Source organism: Liolophura sinensis, chromosome 9 (assembly GCF_032854445.1).
Source record: "Liolophura sinensis isolate JHLJ2023 chromosome 9, CUHK_Ljap_v2, whole genome shotgun sequence".
Lineage (NCBI taxonomy): Eukaryota > Metazoa > Mollusca > Polyplacophora > Chitonida > Chitonidae > Liolophura > Liolophura sinensis.
In genome coordinates, this window is record NC_088303.1 from 19,366,782 (window position 1) to 19,383,578 (window position 16,797).

The 16,797-nt window shown below is 37.4% G+C and overlaps 1 protein-coding gene across 1 annotated transcript in view; it reads left to right on the plus strand.

The window, feature by feature from the left end:
- Window positions 1-16,797, plus strand: part of LOC135474864 (ATP-dependent DNA helicase Q4-like) — a 164,736-nt gene that overhangs the window by 6,353 nt on the left and 141,586 nt on the right. The window contains exons 7-16 of the mRNA XM_064754498.1: window positions 487-542; window positions 3,936-4,147; window positions 4,582-4,653; window positions 4,974-5,117; window positions 6,319-6,411; window positions 6,893-7,029; window positions 7,517-7,792; window positions 9,540-9,722; window positions 10,459-10,633; window positions 11,233-11,525. Of these exons, the coding sequence (XP_064610568.1) occupies window positions 487-542; window positions 3,936-4,147; window positions 4,582-4,653; window positions 4,974-5,117; window positions 6,319-6,411; window positions 6,893-7,029; window positions 7,517-7,792; window positions 9,540-9,722; window positions 10,459-10,633; window positions 11,233-11,525 (1,641 nt within the window). The remainder of the gene's footprint in view (window positions 1-486; window positions 543-3,935; window positions 4,148-4,581; window positions 4,654-4,973; window positions 5,118-6,318; window positions 6,412-6,892; window positions 7,030-7,516; window positions 7,793-9,539; window positions 9,723-10,458; window positions 10,634-11,232; window positions 11,526-16,797) is intronic.

A 16,797-nucleotide genomic window follows, 5' to 3' on the forward strand; every position in this document is an offset into this window, starting at 1 on the left:
TGATATTCAACCAAAATTTAATACTTAATCCAAATGGTTAACTATGTGGGTCATTACCACTTTCCCCTATAGGGTTTTTTTAAAAAATGTCTGGCATCTATTCTGAAGCCATGTAAATTTTAATTTTAGAGAGAAGAATAGTTCTAGGATTTCTTAAGGACACAATTTCTCTCCTCCTCTTACCTCTGATATCTGGATGTAAGCAAAATACTTTGCAGTTTAGAATGAGACTGAAATGGAGGAAATGAAACAGTACAGTTCGAAAAGGACAGTACACTTTTAGATAGAATGTTGAAATTTTTCATTTATTTTTAAGAATTCAATTTTTTCTTTTGATAATTTTCTGATGATGGATTAAAGTTGACTAATGACTAACCTTCAGGGTTAGAGAGTATTAAGCAAAGTAAAGTTGTTGGGCCAGAGTGGCTAAGTATTTCTCCTCTAAATTTAACACATTAAACTGAATTTACTAAGTTTTGATTTTAGGCTAGAGAAGAGCGTGTGGAATCAGAATCTGTGAGTGTGACATCTGCACCTGCAAGGTAAGATTCACCTGCAAGGTAAGATTCAAAGTAAAATACATACTTATATATGTATTGACACCCAGCAGAGTGCTGCAGACCAGTTTACATGTACATACTATGTCTTGTACTGAGTGAGTAATTTACTGAATTTCATTATTCCTTATCAAATTTATTTATTTATTTATTCGATTTACACCGTATTCAAGAATATTTCACTTATATGACGATGGCCAACATTATGGTGGAAGTGAACTGGGCAGAAAACAGAGGAAACCCACCACCATCTGAAGGTTGCGGCAAGACCTTCCCACATATGGTCGGAGATGAAGCCAGCACGAGCTGGACTTGAACTCACAGCAACCGCATCAGTGAGAGACTCTTAGGTCATTATGTTGTGCTATTGCGCTGACCAGCTGAGCCACAGAGGCCCCCCGCTATCAAGTATATGATTTATCTGAAAATGCATTCCTTGAAAGTAAAACATTCATATCAGTGTGTATCTCTGGCTAAAACATTCATATCAGTATGTATCTCTGGCTAAAACATTCATATCAGTGTGTATCTCTGGCTAAAACATTCATATCAGTGTGTATCTCTGGCTAAAACATTCATATCGGTGTGTGTCCCTGGCTAAAACATTCATATCAGTGTGTATCTCTGGCTAAAACATACATATCAGTGTGTATCTCTGGCTAAAACATTCATATCAGTGTGTATCTCTGGCTATATCAGTGTGTATGCCTGGCTGAAACATACATATCGGTGTGTATCTCTGGCTAAAACATTCATATCAGTGTGTATCTCGGGCTAAAACATTCATATCAGTGTGTGTCCCTGGCTAAAACATTCATATCAGTGTGTAGCCCTGGCTAAAACATTCATATCAGTGTGTATCTCTGGCTAGAACATTCATATCAGTGTGTATCTCTGGCTAAAACATTCATATCAGTGTATATCCCTGGCTAAAACATACATATCAGTGTGTATGTCTGGCTAAAACATACATATCAGTGTGTATCTCTGGCTAAAACATTCATATCAGTGTGTATCTCTGGCTAAAACATTCATATCAGTGTGTATCCCTGGCTAAAACATTCATATCATTGTGTATCTGTGGCTAAAATATACATATCAGTGTGTACACCTGGCTAAAACATTCATATCAGTGTGTACACCTGGCTAAAACATTCATATCAGTGTGTACACCTGGCTAAAACATTCATATCGGTGTGTATCTCTGGCTAAAACATACATATCAGTGTGTATCTCTGGCAAAAACATTCATATCAGTGTGTATCTCTGGCTAAAACATACATATCAGTGTGTATCTCTGGCTAAAACATTGATATCAGTGTGTATCTCTGGCTAAAACATTCACATCAGTGTGTATCTCTGGCTAAAACATTCATATCAGTGTGTATCTCTGGCTAAAACATACATATCAGTGTGTATCTCTGGCAAAAACATTCATATCAGTGTGTATCCCAGGCTAAAACATTCATATCAGTGTGTATACCTGGCTAAAACATTCATATCAGTGTGTATCTCTGGCTAAAACATACATATCAGTGTGTATCTCTGGCAAAAACATTCATATCAGTGTGTATCCCTGGCTAAAACATTCATATCAGTGTGTATCCCTGGCTAAAACATTCATATCAGTGTGTATCCCTGGCTAAAACATTCATATCAGTGTGTATCCCTGGCTAAAACATTCATATCAGTGTGTATCCCTGGCTAAAACATTCATATCAGTGTGTATGCCTGGCTAAAACATTCATATCAGTGTGTATGCCTGGCTAAAACATTCATATCAGTGTGTATGCCTGGCTAAAACATTCATATCAGTGTGTATCCCTGGCTAAAACATTGATATCAGTGTGTATCTCTGGCTAAAACATTCATATCAGTGTGTATCTCTGGCTAAAACATTCATATCAGTGTGTATCTCTGGCTAAGAATCAAAAGAAAGATGTTAATTTGCATGTAAACTTGTCAGAAATGGGCAGATGATGTGGCTCTATGTGTATTTTCCACCTTCTTTCCAGGACTAGCTTACTTTAATTTAGGCTGGTTGTGAGTTTTCTCCCTCCACAATGCTGACATATAAGTCAGAAATTCTTGATTACGGTGTAAAATACAAACACAAAACGTATTGTAATTTTTGATTATAGTATGAACAGACCCCAAATATAATGGATGGATCAGCTGTGTTCTTCTGTGTTCATTAACTGGTCAACTTTGGCTGGTAATATTAAAATGTTGCTTTCTAACTCACCGTTATGAAGTAAGGCGAGGTATTGTGAGTGTGAGGGAAAAGTGGGGTTGGTGTTGGTGTCGGTGTTGGTGTCGAAGTTGGTGTTGGTGTCGGTGACGTCACATCACCTTTACGAAACTTGATTGGAATAATGAACATCATTTGGACATTTATTAGTATTTATTTTGATTATAAATTAGGGATGTTTGCATTTTTATTTGAATTATCAGGCTTTGGACTTTATTTTATCTAACCCAGTACTTGCAGGCCAGGGTATGGTTTTTTGTTTGGGTCAGCTGTTGCAAAAATTTTTACACCATTTTGCTGATACTTGATGGGGACAAAGGGTGTGCTTTGAAGACCTCATCAGATAATTATAAATAATTGGTATGTTTATATTTTTATTCAAATTATGATTCAAATTATCAGGTTTTGGACTGTATACCCCATACTATTGAGGGCCAGGGTAAGATTTTTTGTCTGGGTCAGCTGTTGCCACAGTTTTGACACTATCTTAATATCTTGGTATATTTGTAAGTTTATTCAGATTATTTGGTTTTTGACTTTGCCATTTTATCTAAGCCAATGCTATTTGGTTTTGTTGGCCAGAGTAAGGCTTTGGGTCAGATATTCCAACAGTTTTCACATCATCTTTATGAAACTTGATGGGAATCATGAACAGGATTTGGGAATTTACACATTTTGAATAATTAGGGATATTTACATTTTTAGCTCGCCATTAGGAAGTAAGCTTTTTTGTTAGAGTCAGCTGTTGTTGAAGTTTTTGTGATACGTTCATGAAACTTTTTGGGCTTAATAAACATTCTTTGAAGATGTGGACATTGTAACATTTTCTGTTTTGGTAAAAACTACCATGTTTTGGACTTGCTGTGGACTTGTTGTGTTCACATTCACTTCTCAGGTCCCTAACAACATGTACTTGTCTTGGTAAAAATTGATATAGTGCTTTAATAGCTTTAATAGCTCACAAATGGCAGAGTGGAGATTTTGAAGACAGCTGTGAAGAGTTTTGTGTATAATGGTGGAGGGAACCAAACTGAGACTAGAGGAAATCTTCAAACATGGCCATCAAACTGTAACTTTATTAAAAAATTAATTAAATACAGTTTGTTGTTGGTATGGTTTATCTGTAGGAAGGTGAGCTCTAGGCCAATGAAGACAGACAATTTTGTAAGACTGAACATGAGAACAAAGGGATATCGACGGAAAGGAAAGGGCATGACTGGGCCCCAACATAAACGTATGCTGTGGAAAAACAAGATGGCTGCCAGAGCCAGTAGCCGTGGTGATACTTGCTATAAATGTGGAGAGACTGGACATTGGGCCAACAAATGTCCACAGAAAGGTATTTTTTTTAAAACATTCTACATCTGTCATTGTCTTTAGTGAAGCTCAAATGTGATTGAGGCATGTATGTAGGTTGCATTTTATAACTGGAGGTATGCAATGTTAGAAGGCTAATACAGTCATACAGTAATACAGGTGATAAAAAGATAGATAAATACCAGGAGCAAGAAGTTACAATAAATAATTAGTTTTATTGAGGTGCATGTTCATAGACCTCATATCATCTCATAAAATATGTTATATATTTTTCCATTCATAGTTCGAGCACCTTCCTTGTGGTGATGGTGTAATTGTATTAACTGAAGACCTCTAGTTGATGACAAGTTTTGAACTTCTCAAGGATTAAAGTTAGTCCAGGGCTGTCCCGTTTTCCTTCTGAGAGGATGTTAATAGATATAAAAACATTAAAAATACTTTTGTTAATGTTTTCAGGAGGAAGCAAGAGACAGCCTCATAAGTTCAATTTTGGAGACAATCCAAAGAAAAAAACAAAACCTGTGGATGGTGAGATAATGTTAGGATGTTTTTTTTCTTTAATTGTTCTTAAATTTCTTGTGATATTTATTTGAAATAAGACAAATATGTAATGAAAAACATGAAAGTGACATCAGAAATAAAGATACTATAAAACTCCCTATATTTGTATTCTATTTTTCTTCTACTTTGAGATTTTACACTGTTAAGACAAAAAAGAAGGCAGAAAACCAGTGACTTGCAGTTAGTGTCGGCAGATGATTTCGGTTTGAACATAAAGGAAGTAACGTTGAGTTTTAGCATCTTCTTTAGTTTCATATGATTACTAAATCTGTTGTTTTGTTTTTCAGACCTAGAAGTAGAGGAAGCTTCTTTTGACTTTGATATGGATATTGACCTTGAAGAAGGCGTAATCCCAACTGCCTATGAGGCCCCTGTGGCACCTCCAGCCCATGATCCTCTAGTTCTTCCCAACAATGATGGCACTTTACCAGGTATGGAACACCCCCAAGTCTTTGCGATTCATTAAACATTAAACTCTACCTGTTGTACCCACTGTGAAAAAAGAAATGGCAGTCTTAATCTATGATGTAAATGTCAGAACAAAAAAGGTGGCCTAGAAATTTTGTTTTTAGTTCCTTACCAGTACTGAAGTGGAGTATAGATACATTCATACATGTATGTCCATCTGTCAGTCTGTTAAGTATGTCCGTCTGTCGGTCTGTTAAAACTGAGTTTTCTAGACTTCTCTCTGTAACAGTGTGTTATTCTGTATTGAAACTTTGTTAGTGGAGTCACCATGGTGAATTACAGATAAATCATGAATTTTGAATCTTTTTATTAATTTTTGACAGAATTATGGCCATTTCATTTTTTGGACAGTTTTCCAGTCTCTTTTTGAAAATGGTTTGACATAATGAACGGAAAATGCCAAGTTACAGTTTCTGTAACTGTCTTGCTCATTTTCAGGGAAATAATGGCGGTTCTCTCATGCTATTCTGAACTCTTTTTTTTCAAAGCATTTTATTATTTTAAATTAAAACTTTGAACGTTCTTTCCTTATGGAAAGTTACAGACCAAGTTTTGGGACAGTTCTTCAATTTTGTTAAAATTGGTTTTGCTGTTTTTCTGATAGCTCCAACTGTTGGCACACCACTTCCAGAATGCTCCTCTTTGTTTCCAATTTTCTTCAAATATTAAGCTTTTTGAAACAATATTTTCCCCAACTATGTATCTTTGGGATGAGCTGATTCCAACAAGCATTTTCTTGAGGATGGATTTAATAGGTATCAAAGAATCTTTAATAAACATCAACTGGAGTATTTTACAAGCAGCAAATCGTCTTATAGACCTGTAATTTTTAAAAATAATTATTCTAAAAATCCACTCCTTTAATATTTCACTCAAGAATATTTCACTTGTACGACTGTGATCCTGTTTCTATGTTAAGAGTAGCCTTTGTCAGGTGACTGATTAACCTCCTGCCTTAAAGCCGCAGCCAAAATGGCAAGAGTTGGATTTGAACCAGCAACCTCATGGATTGATAAGCTGTCAGGAACAATACTAGTGAGAGCTACAATGAAACTGAAGAACAGATCAGTTTAAAGCTGATTAAATTATAATATATAAACACATGTGTTGTATATTTCTGACCAGCTCTTTTGTTCTTGTGTTGAATTGTTATTTGAATTCCAGATATGGAGGATTTGGTACAGAAAGGTCTTCAGAAGTTTGGGTTCGACTCCTTCCGTGATGGACAGGAGAAGGCTGTCAAGAGGATACTTTGTGGTGAGTATTGTATGTGAGAACAGGGTGAAAACTGCAGCCAGAATAATAGTCCTCTGACAATCCTAACAACATAACATATCGAGGGTGTAATTGTCTTGGGAGCCAGCAAACTGTCACCTGTTGGTAAATTAGGGGTAAGGGAGGTAACTTTCTGGATTGGGCACACTTAAGGGGGATAACTTTGGACAGATCAGCTAAATTTTGTCCACACTTCAGTGTTGCCTGTCACATTTTTATTTCCATGAAGATTCAGTGGTCCAAGCCTTACTATTATCATACAACCAAATTTGTTTAGAAAATTAAGATTTTTTTTATCTGCAGTAGGCATTTTGGGGTGATAGAGAGTGCCTTCCTAAAAGTAAGTAATATACACAATGGATAGTATCCTGGTAATCATATACTGAGTGTCGGATCATGCTGTAGGTTTACATTTTAGTGTTGTGCTACAGGCTGTGATTGTCATCTCCTCTGACCTTTGCAGGTTTATCTACGCTAGTTGTCCTCTCAACAGGTGCAGGTAAATCCTTGTGTTACCAGCTGCCTGCATATCTGTATGCTCAGAGATCAAAGTGCATTACCTTGGTTATATCCCCTTTGGTGTCACTTATGGAAGATCAGGTGTGAACTCTTGTTTGAGTATTACAAAATCTTTAGTTTAATTCCTGTTTTAAGTGAATTATCACTTGGAACATTGGAAGACATGGTATATTTTTTGGTTATATGTAAATCTATTCAGCCTTCGACTTTTGGTGTTTTATGTTTAACAGTTGTTGTTTCAGTAATAAATGTAAAGGCTTTGTTATTTGAATTTTGTAATCTGTTTTTGTCAGTATTAGCTATAATGAAGGCTCCCTCAAATTATATCCCAATAATTTTAAATAGAACTTTTTCCAACCTTGTAATACTTGGAGATATCAGGCACCAACAATTGTCTATGTGCATGGACTTTCCCAACCCATAAAACTTATTGTATCTTAATGAGTGACCGAAATAAAGTTTGGAGGTAATGTTAATCTTTAATTAATCAAAAAGAATAAACAAAACATATATTCTTCTTACCTGTTTCCCTCTGTGGAGAAAATGGTTTATTTTTTTATATGGACAGATAGCTGGCCTACCAAAAGGTGTGAAAGGGGCTTGTTTCCATAGCAACATGACAAAAGTTCAGAGAGACAAGGTGATGTCTGCGCTAAGTGACGGCGTGTTGCATTTCCTGCTGGTGTCACCTGAGACCATAGCCGGAGGGGGTGGGGGATTTTCCCACGGTAACCACATCAACCCTGGCAAACTTCCACCTGTCGCGTTTGTGTGCATTGATGAGGCTCATTGTCTGTCAGAGTGGTCCCATCATTTCAGACCATCTTATCTCAGGCTGTGCAAGGTTTGGACAATAAGATACTATGAAGTACTTAATTTTCACGTGGAGCTAATTTTCGTGGATTTCATGGTCAGTAATTTACTGCGTAGAATAATTCCAGCATAAATAACTCCAGTATGGAATCATATATTACAAGTAGTAATATTAATGAAGTGAAATCTTTGCTGGGCTGGCAGTTGTTGGGATAAGAAAGAGCATCAGGCAGCTACATTATAACAGCAGTGAGGGATTAGGCTTTAAGTATAGGTATACAAAATCTGGTAATAGGGCTTTGTTCATCCGTCTTTAGTTAGATCAATCGTCGGTATGTCAGTAAAAGGAAAGATAAGTGGATACTACCATTTGATGGCTTCCAATGAATGTCCCGTCGATACACGCTACACGCCTGTTGGCTGTATATCTCCTGTAGACCAATGAGTGGGCTTTTAACAAATTGTGAACTGTGTACAACAAAGCAATGGCCATTTGACAGCTATGGCAATGCTAGCGGTATCTGGCCGGCTACAGAGGACGATTAAAACATAAAACAGTCCAAAACTAATCGTATTGCTTGACTGCGTCAATCAAGAATTAATGAGTAGGGTTGAAATATTGGATGCTGATTAAAATTACTCATATAAGGTGTGAAAATGAGCGACACCTTTTTGAATAATGCTCAGGGTAGGTGCCAAAGTAATCTTGCATAGTGATAAGCCATTCCCCATTGTTTTAATCTCTGATCCAGATTATGAGAATTAGTGACACAACAGAGAGAAGCAAACGAGGATTAAAGCAAACGAGGATTAAAGCCACCCTTGATAATACCTATTTGAATTGCTGGAGTAATTTGGCCATATTATAGCAAGGGAAACTACACAATTTTAAGTTGTTTTTTTTTGGTATTGCCTTGATTAAATACGGGAAAATTATTTCCCATATTTTAAGTAAACCCGCGAAAATAAATTGCAGTGAATAATAAGTACTTTATAGTCATTTATTATCAGCTAGCCAAGTCATGTAACTGCTGAATTAATTCACACTTCAAAGATTTATTTTCACTGAATTCAAAGATCAATTAGTGGAGGATGAGTAGATTAGTGGATTAGTGGATCTTCTTTGGAGGTATTTGTAGACTATGGAAAGGTTCTAGAAATAATTTTGACACTGCAGTTAAATAATTTAATTATTGATTTATTTATTTGGCTAGGTTACATGATGATATTGGTTTAATTTGATTCCTTTAATATGTCAGAACCCAGCTGTTAATTTCCATGTGGCCTTCAAAACAGTAATGTGGTCGACCGTGCTCATCTGTTCATTTGTGCAGGATGCTGTGACATTCTTGATGACACTTGTATTTACCAATATGGTGTGTGAAAGTTTGTCACTGTCTACCCAAAGGTTGATGGTTTCCTCCACCCTTGAAGCTGGCCACCATTATATGAGTGAAAAATTCTTGATTTTGGCATGAATCAAGAGTCAAATAAATTTTATTTTTCTGATTCATTCAGGAAAGTTCTGAATTTTTCAACAGTTTAAATTGGTTGGTAATATGGTTTACATTTAGTTGTACTAGAGATTTCTTATGCTATTTGGTAGTAGAATAAAGGTTGACTTTAAAAGTAGAATAAAGGTTGACTTTATTCTACATCATTTTCTAAGGAGGTTCTAGTTTAATGGTTATTGTACATGGTACATAAAATTATTAGAATTTAATGTTCACTTGTTCTTTGCACTATTAATGAGTGGCTTTCCTCTGCTGTTGTGACAGGTACTCCGTGAGAAATTTGGAGTGCAGTGTTTTCTGGGTCTTACAGCCACGGCTACCCTGTCAACAGCTGCTGATGTGTCGAGACATCTGAACATCAAGGACTTTGAGGAGGCAACCATCAGAGGTCAGCCTGTCCCTGACAACCTGCGCCTCTCTGTATCAAGAGATGAAGACAGGGACGAGGTAGGACGTATGGTGTTAGCTGTTAATACTTAAACCCTTCCTTTCCGACTGTACGTGGGAAGGTTTGCAGCAACCTGCGGATGGTCGTGGGTTTCCACCGGGCTTTGCCAGGTTTCCACCCACCATAATGGTGGCCGCTGTCGTTTAAGTGAAATATTCTTGAGTACGGCTTAAATACCAATCAAAAAAATAAAAAAATAAAAAATACTTAAACCTTAACCCTCTGATGGTCTGCTTGTGGCCACATGGTTAAAGAAATCTTTTAGTCATCAAACTCACAAGGTTTCCAGCTGTATATTTGGTTATTGTGTGGAGGAGTGAGCCATGGTGAAGGATGGTAAATGGCCTAAAATTGTGACAAAAAAGTGAAATTTTGGAGGCAAACAAAAGTCTACAAATATTACTTTTGGTACTGAAACCTGCCTTCCAAAAAAAAAAAAATTAAAACACCTTTCTAAGATCATTACTCAGAATTCTCAGAATCAGGCAAAATGGGCAAGTTAGTCATGGACAAAGTTTGAGCTACGATAAGGTTAAAAAAGCTGTTGAAAATTGTGTCAGTCTTAGATGATAAATCTCCCCCCTCTCTGGTCTAGCCTGAAGTACTTGTGAAGTGAAGAAGGCTTATTTAACACACACAGCTTTATGCGATAAGATATGCTGTTTATATGGTATGAATTTCGGTTTAAAATCTTGACAGTTATCTTTCACCGCTTGGAGCATGTACTTTTTTTAGGCATTGATCCAGTTGTTACAAGGGGAGAGGATGTTGAAGTGCGCCTCCATCATTATTTACTGTACACGGCGTGATGAGACGGAAAGACTCGCCACGCTTATACGCACCTGTCTGAAGGATTCAGCCCTGTCCAGAGAGACTGTCGAAGCCTTCGCAGAACAGCAGAAAAATAAAAGTTAGTCACAGAATTTTTTTGTAATAAATGGGAAATTTTTGTGATAATTATTATGTTACATGTGCAGTATTTATGGAAGCAATTTGTAAGCTTATTTTTACATTGCCTTGCATATCAGTGGTTGCCACTCCTTACTGTTGGATTCATTATTTACTATGCACCATTTGACCACTTTGGTGGCCTAATGGTTAGAGCATCAGCCTTGAAGTTGGGAAACCTGGGATCAAACCCATGTTGGGTCATACCAAAGACTTTGAAAATGGTAATTGTTGTTGCCTGACATGAGTTTAGAGCAAGGAAACAGGACTGGCTGGCCCAGTGTGAGTGTAATGTTACTGCGTAGGGTGTCATATCTGGCAGCACTTTGGCGGCATGGACGTAAAAAGACAAAAGTATATGCGTGCACACCTGATGACTCCTCCTCGTCATGCGAGTGAAGATTTGTTTAAATAAGAGCTTTTTGCCTCTTACTGACGAAAGATTTTGAACTCTAAACTCTCTTATTGTAAAATGCCAAACTAGGTGAAATGCAGTAATTATGCCAAGAAAGAAAAAGAAAATTTCTGATACCTGTAATGTTTGTGATTGTTGTTTTGTAGACATAAAAAAGAGCAAAAGTAAGAGTAAGGCTGACAACACGACTTGGGACGCTGAGAGTTATCATGCGGGAATGTCAGCAGCGCAGAGAAAGCGTGTCCAGAACGCTTTCATGTCGGGCAGACTGCGAATCGTCGTGGCCACGGTTGCATTTGGCATGGGACTTGACAAATCTGATGTGCGAGCTGTTATTCATTATAACATGCCTAAAAGTTTTGAGAGTTACGTGCAGGAGATCGGTCGAGCTGGTCGAGACAGGAAGGTAGCTCACTGTCACGTCTTCCTTGACCAAGAGGTAAGTGGCTACTAACAACATTTCAGTGGGGACCTGTCCAACTCCTGGCAGCTGGACCTTGCCATCACTAAATGTTTTTGTTCCCAGCTCTTCTTGATGACTTCACATACTTTCATAGACCATGCTATGTTTCAATAGAAACCAATACATTTTATCATTGCAGACGTTGTGCTACAATCCGTTTTGGACGTTACAATGGCTCAATGCCCTGCTTCACACTAGCACCACCTCACAGGTGTAAACATTCTGCTGCATCCCCATTGTGTGGACATTTCTGTTGATATTTTGATATTTTAGGTGAAGATACAATCTGAAAATTCCTGAATTTCTTTTTTCCCCATCATGTGATCCTTCAGTAGGACAAAAGCTATTACTATTTAATCCTCCTTGAAGTTTTTGGTTATACACATAAGGGGGTCAGGAGAATCTGCATTGCAGCGTTTTAAGCAATCCATATTTTTGCATTTGTGGAGCTCATTGACATCTTTATTATTTGCGTTTACATTTTCTTTGTAGAAATTTGTATGTACGTCATTTAGCAAATTATGCCTCATTTGAGGTACATGGAGAATGAAAACTTCAGGCACTCTGAAATATGTTTATTCTTGATAAGTGCAACATTGTTTACATCACAGCAGTTTTTTGAACATAGTTGTGCATAAACCAAATGCATTAACTGCTGTATATTTGTGGATGTGCATTCAAGGGAAATAACCCAAACTGGCTTGGTACATGTGGAAACTGTTCTTAGAGGCAGTTGTGAGAGTTGATTGATGGATATTTTAAGATGTATTTTAAGACTTTTTGAGTAAAGTGTTTCTTCTTTCAGATAGAGTCTGTTTGTGGGAGAGTGATAATGGGATAATCTTGCTGTTGTAAAGATTCCCCAGTGAAAGTGCCCCATTCCAAAAATTTTTATAGTGGCTAAAAAATTTGTTCTGTTGCCAGTAGCTGATTGAAGTGAACAACTTTTCTAGAAGATAGATGTTTCGTTTCTTCATTCCATATAAATGGCATGCTTTACTTCACCTTATCCATCTTGCCTTGTTCGATCACATGAGCTGAAATTTGAAAGCTTTTAATTGCCCCCCACCAACATGCTACTCTTGCTCCTCATGTTAGAATTGATTGAGAAGATTTTTTCAACTCCATTGACTTGATTTGAACAAAAATGATGTTGGGAAGTCAATATCGACAAATCCTTGTATATGTGTTGAAACATTGTTTTAGACTTCATTTATTGATTGATCCTTTTTATGTACATACAGTGTAAGTATTTATTCATTGATTTATTTGATTGATGTTTAAACCTGTACTGAAGGATTTTTCACAGGTTTATGGATGGAGGAGGCTCCTGGAGTGAACTCTTGGCTCCGGTACTTGACAAACTTCCTTGTTTCTTTGTTTTCAGCACACAGCCTTATTTGCAACTGTTGTAGTGGTGCACTTTACACCTGACAGAGATTTCATTAACACACCATCATAAAAAAGGCTTTGGTTTGAAGAACCTTTTGACACCTGCTCAGTTGTGTCTTTTTTTTTGTCAGAGGTTAATTTATCACTTGTCTCAAAGTGTTTTTTTTTTCTTTTTCTTTTTTTACCTCCATATGTCTAGATGTTTTTTTGTTAACTTTTATCGGTTTAGGCATTGCCTTATTTGTTTCACTGGAAGAATAGGAGCTACCGCATTTCAAAATGCTCACAGCATAAGATTAAATGATTCAGGGTAATTAAGACAACAGCTGGCAGTGTCGGTGTCCAGTTTGGTTAAAGTTTTTGGCCAGTCATAGGGTTGTTGTGACAACCCCATAGTACATGGATTGCCAAATGCAGTTCGTGTTTTGCATATCAAAGACCTTTTTACCACCACAATGATTTACATCTTCATAACATATGAAGTCATTGCTCTGCAATCCTTATGGATACAATAAACAATGATAGTTGTGACAGTGTAATAATTTTGGCCTTTCTGTTGATTTAATTCATGGCAAGATCTTAGCACGATCCAATTAGAGAATAATATCTGTGTATGACAGTGTCAATCATTCTACTTTTTTTTTGAATTTAGAGGTCAATATTTGAACAAATCACATGACTCGAAAATTATGCATTTTTATGAACTGCTCAATCAGGCAAGTTACCGGTATTCTCTGATTGACTTGTCTTATTACTAGAAATGGACTGGGGGAGCAGGTTCACAGTGTGCATGTTCACAGTGTGCATGTTCACAGTGTGCATGTTCACAGTGTGCATGTTGACAATGTGCATGTTCACAGTGTGCATGTTCACAGTGTGCATGTTCACAATGTGCGTGTTCACAGTGTGCATGTTCACAGTGTGCATGTTCACAGTGTGCATGTTCACAATGTGCATGTTCACAGTGTGCATGTTCACAGTGTGCATGTTCACAGTGTGCGTGTTCACAGTGTGCATGTTCACAGTGTGCATGTTCACAGTGTGCATGTTGACAATGTGCATGTTCACAGTGTGCATGTTCACAGTGTGCATGTTCACAATGTGCATGTTCACAGTGTGCATGTTGACAATGTGCATGTTCACAGTGTGCATGTTCACAGTGTGCATGTTGACAATGTGCATGTTCACAGTGTGCATGTTGACAATGTGCATGTTCACAGTGTGCATGTTCACAGTGTGCATGTTCACAATGTGCATGTTCACAGTGTGCATGTTCACAGTGTGCGTGTTCACAATGTGCATGTTCACAGTGTGCATGTTGACAATGTGCATGTTCACAGTGTGCATGTTCACAGTGTGCATGTTCACAATGTGCATGTTCACAGTGTGCATGTTCACAGTGTGCATGTTCACAGTGTGCATAAATGTTGATTCTCTTTAAGAATCATAGTTATTTACATTAGATGCAGATATTAGAGTTGTCGGAAGATTTTTACCTACTTTAAATCTTACTCACCCAGAAAACATTAGTATTTTAGCTGTCTGGATTCTTATGCACAGTTTCTTGCTATCTGGGAACCAATATTTTTACCTTCTTCTTTACCTGCTGATAATGACACAGTTTGGCAGTTAACTTTCCCTTGCTATTGACCAAAACCAGAAACAAAAAAAAATGAAAAAAAAATAAAAGAAAATGTAGATGTCCATGTATTTTTGGGGCGATAATGTTGGAATGGTTTCAAAGCTCTGTCTTCCTGTCACCATTTTGCAATATTTTACCTTGCGCATGGCCATCAGTCATTGCTTTACGAGGTTGGGTTTTGTGAAATCTCATCACAAGTTCTTATAACTGATGAAGGTGGTGTTTTTCCTCATGTTAACGCCTGTACCAGCCTTGCTTGCCATTTGTCGGACTCAGTAAGAGTAACTCATCTGACAGTTTTCCATTCATTTTGCATTAAGGAATGACATAAAATCACTCTCAGCACTTTTTACTACATGTATCGAAAACTTTCTGCCTCAAAGAGAAAAAATCTCAGCAATATTTTTGAAACGTTGAAGGCATGGATTAATAGGAGATAGCATGGGATAACTTAATGGAAGTTGATAGCAAAAATAGCCAGAAATCAAGAAGGACATTTGCTGTTGAGTTTTGGAGTTTAATTATAAACAGGCTCTGTTATCTTTGCCCAAATAAATTTGCACAGGATTTCGATAAGCTTGATCATTTGTTTAATAGCCCTTCAGTGGTGGAAACAGCTTTGGCTTCACTTGTTGGTAATCCTGCCATGAAATATTTACACAGATGTACCTCCACACATGTACATGTGCAATTGTCTCTTCCTATGGCTGTCCAATGAACACATAAAACCTTAAAGAGATTTGTGGTAGAATGTGGTCAAGGTCATATTTGATAGAAAAGGCAGCACTTTAATGTTACCTTGTTTGAGACTGTCCTAAAATCATACCAAGATATCATAGCTAAATATACATGCACGTATGTCACTAATGTGATTATTTACTGATGTGTTATCTTGTGTGGAAGTTTTTGTAGGTTGACTTGTCTGATGTTGTCCTTTTGGAATTGTCCGATCGGTAAAAAGGTGATATGTGGATGTGCTGGTGTCTTCTCAGCAAAGATGTTCAGTAAATTTCCTGGAAGTTTTTTTCAGCATGTATTAGTATCTGCGCATGTATTGGTGAGAATCTTTCGTAAAGGCTGTGGTCCTTATAAACTCTTGGGTAGAGGCCACTTCTCCCGACCCCCACCCCACCCCTCCTCATATCAAACTAACACTTCACTCCTTAGTGAACTTTGGAGTCAGGACAAACTTGTGTTTGTTGGGTTGTCGGAATCAGCATGCAAATCTGCTAGAGAACATGTAAACTCATACATATTTTGTGGTGTGTACAATATGGTTACAGTTTTTCATTAATTTTTCCAGTGTTTAAATTAAAAACTAATTGTTTTTATTGAAAGTAATTGAAGGATTCAAGATGTGTGTGGCATATTATGGAATAGAATAAAATGTGGAGTATTTGTGAAAGCCTTCATAAGGAGGTATTTCATGTGGTGTAACGGAAATGAAATGGAGACTGAAATTCCTTCATGTACACGTAATGAAATGGGTACTGAGTGAAGTTTGTTAAGAATGATGTAGTTGTAGGGACATGGATGATCAAATTTATGCATCTTTATTGGTGAAATAATTGTAAGTCAGAGGGCTTGTAAAAGGTCTTCCCACTCCCAAAATGGCCGTTTGCCAGGGCGCTGATATGAATGGGCAATTTATGGCTCTCTTGTGACATTCTCCACTGAGCTGCGGGATTTGGGTCATTCGGGTCTGCGCTACGTGGGTGTGTTTTCTCGCTAATGGTTATGCCAGCAGCAAGCAGCAGAATAGTACATTGCTATCAACACATGACATGTTAGTGATGTAGTGGTGAATGTATGGTACCTCTCAGGGCACCAATCAGTCTGATCTCATCTCGTCAGTTTACCCCCTGCCTGTAATGGGGTGACGGAGTTGAATCCAGTTTTTGCTGACATGTCTGCAGCTTTTAATGTTTGGGTATGTGTCGCAAGTTCTGAAGTGCGTGAAAGATTTCTGCTGAGTGCTGTGCCTGGCGTCCTTTGCCTCTGAACATGTCTGAACTAGGTTCACAAAGATAGTTCTTCAGTAATAAGGAAAGAGAATAAATAAAATGAAAAAGTATACAGACCCAAACTGACACCATTTGATCATTTTGTTCCAGTGCATTTTGAAAATATTTTGGACGTACCATATTCACTTTTTTCTTTTGGCATTATTTCATAATAATTGTATGCATAAATTCCACTGGAAAAAGTACTTCA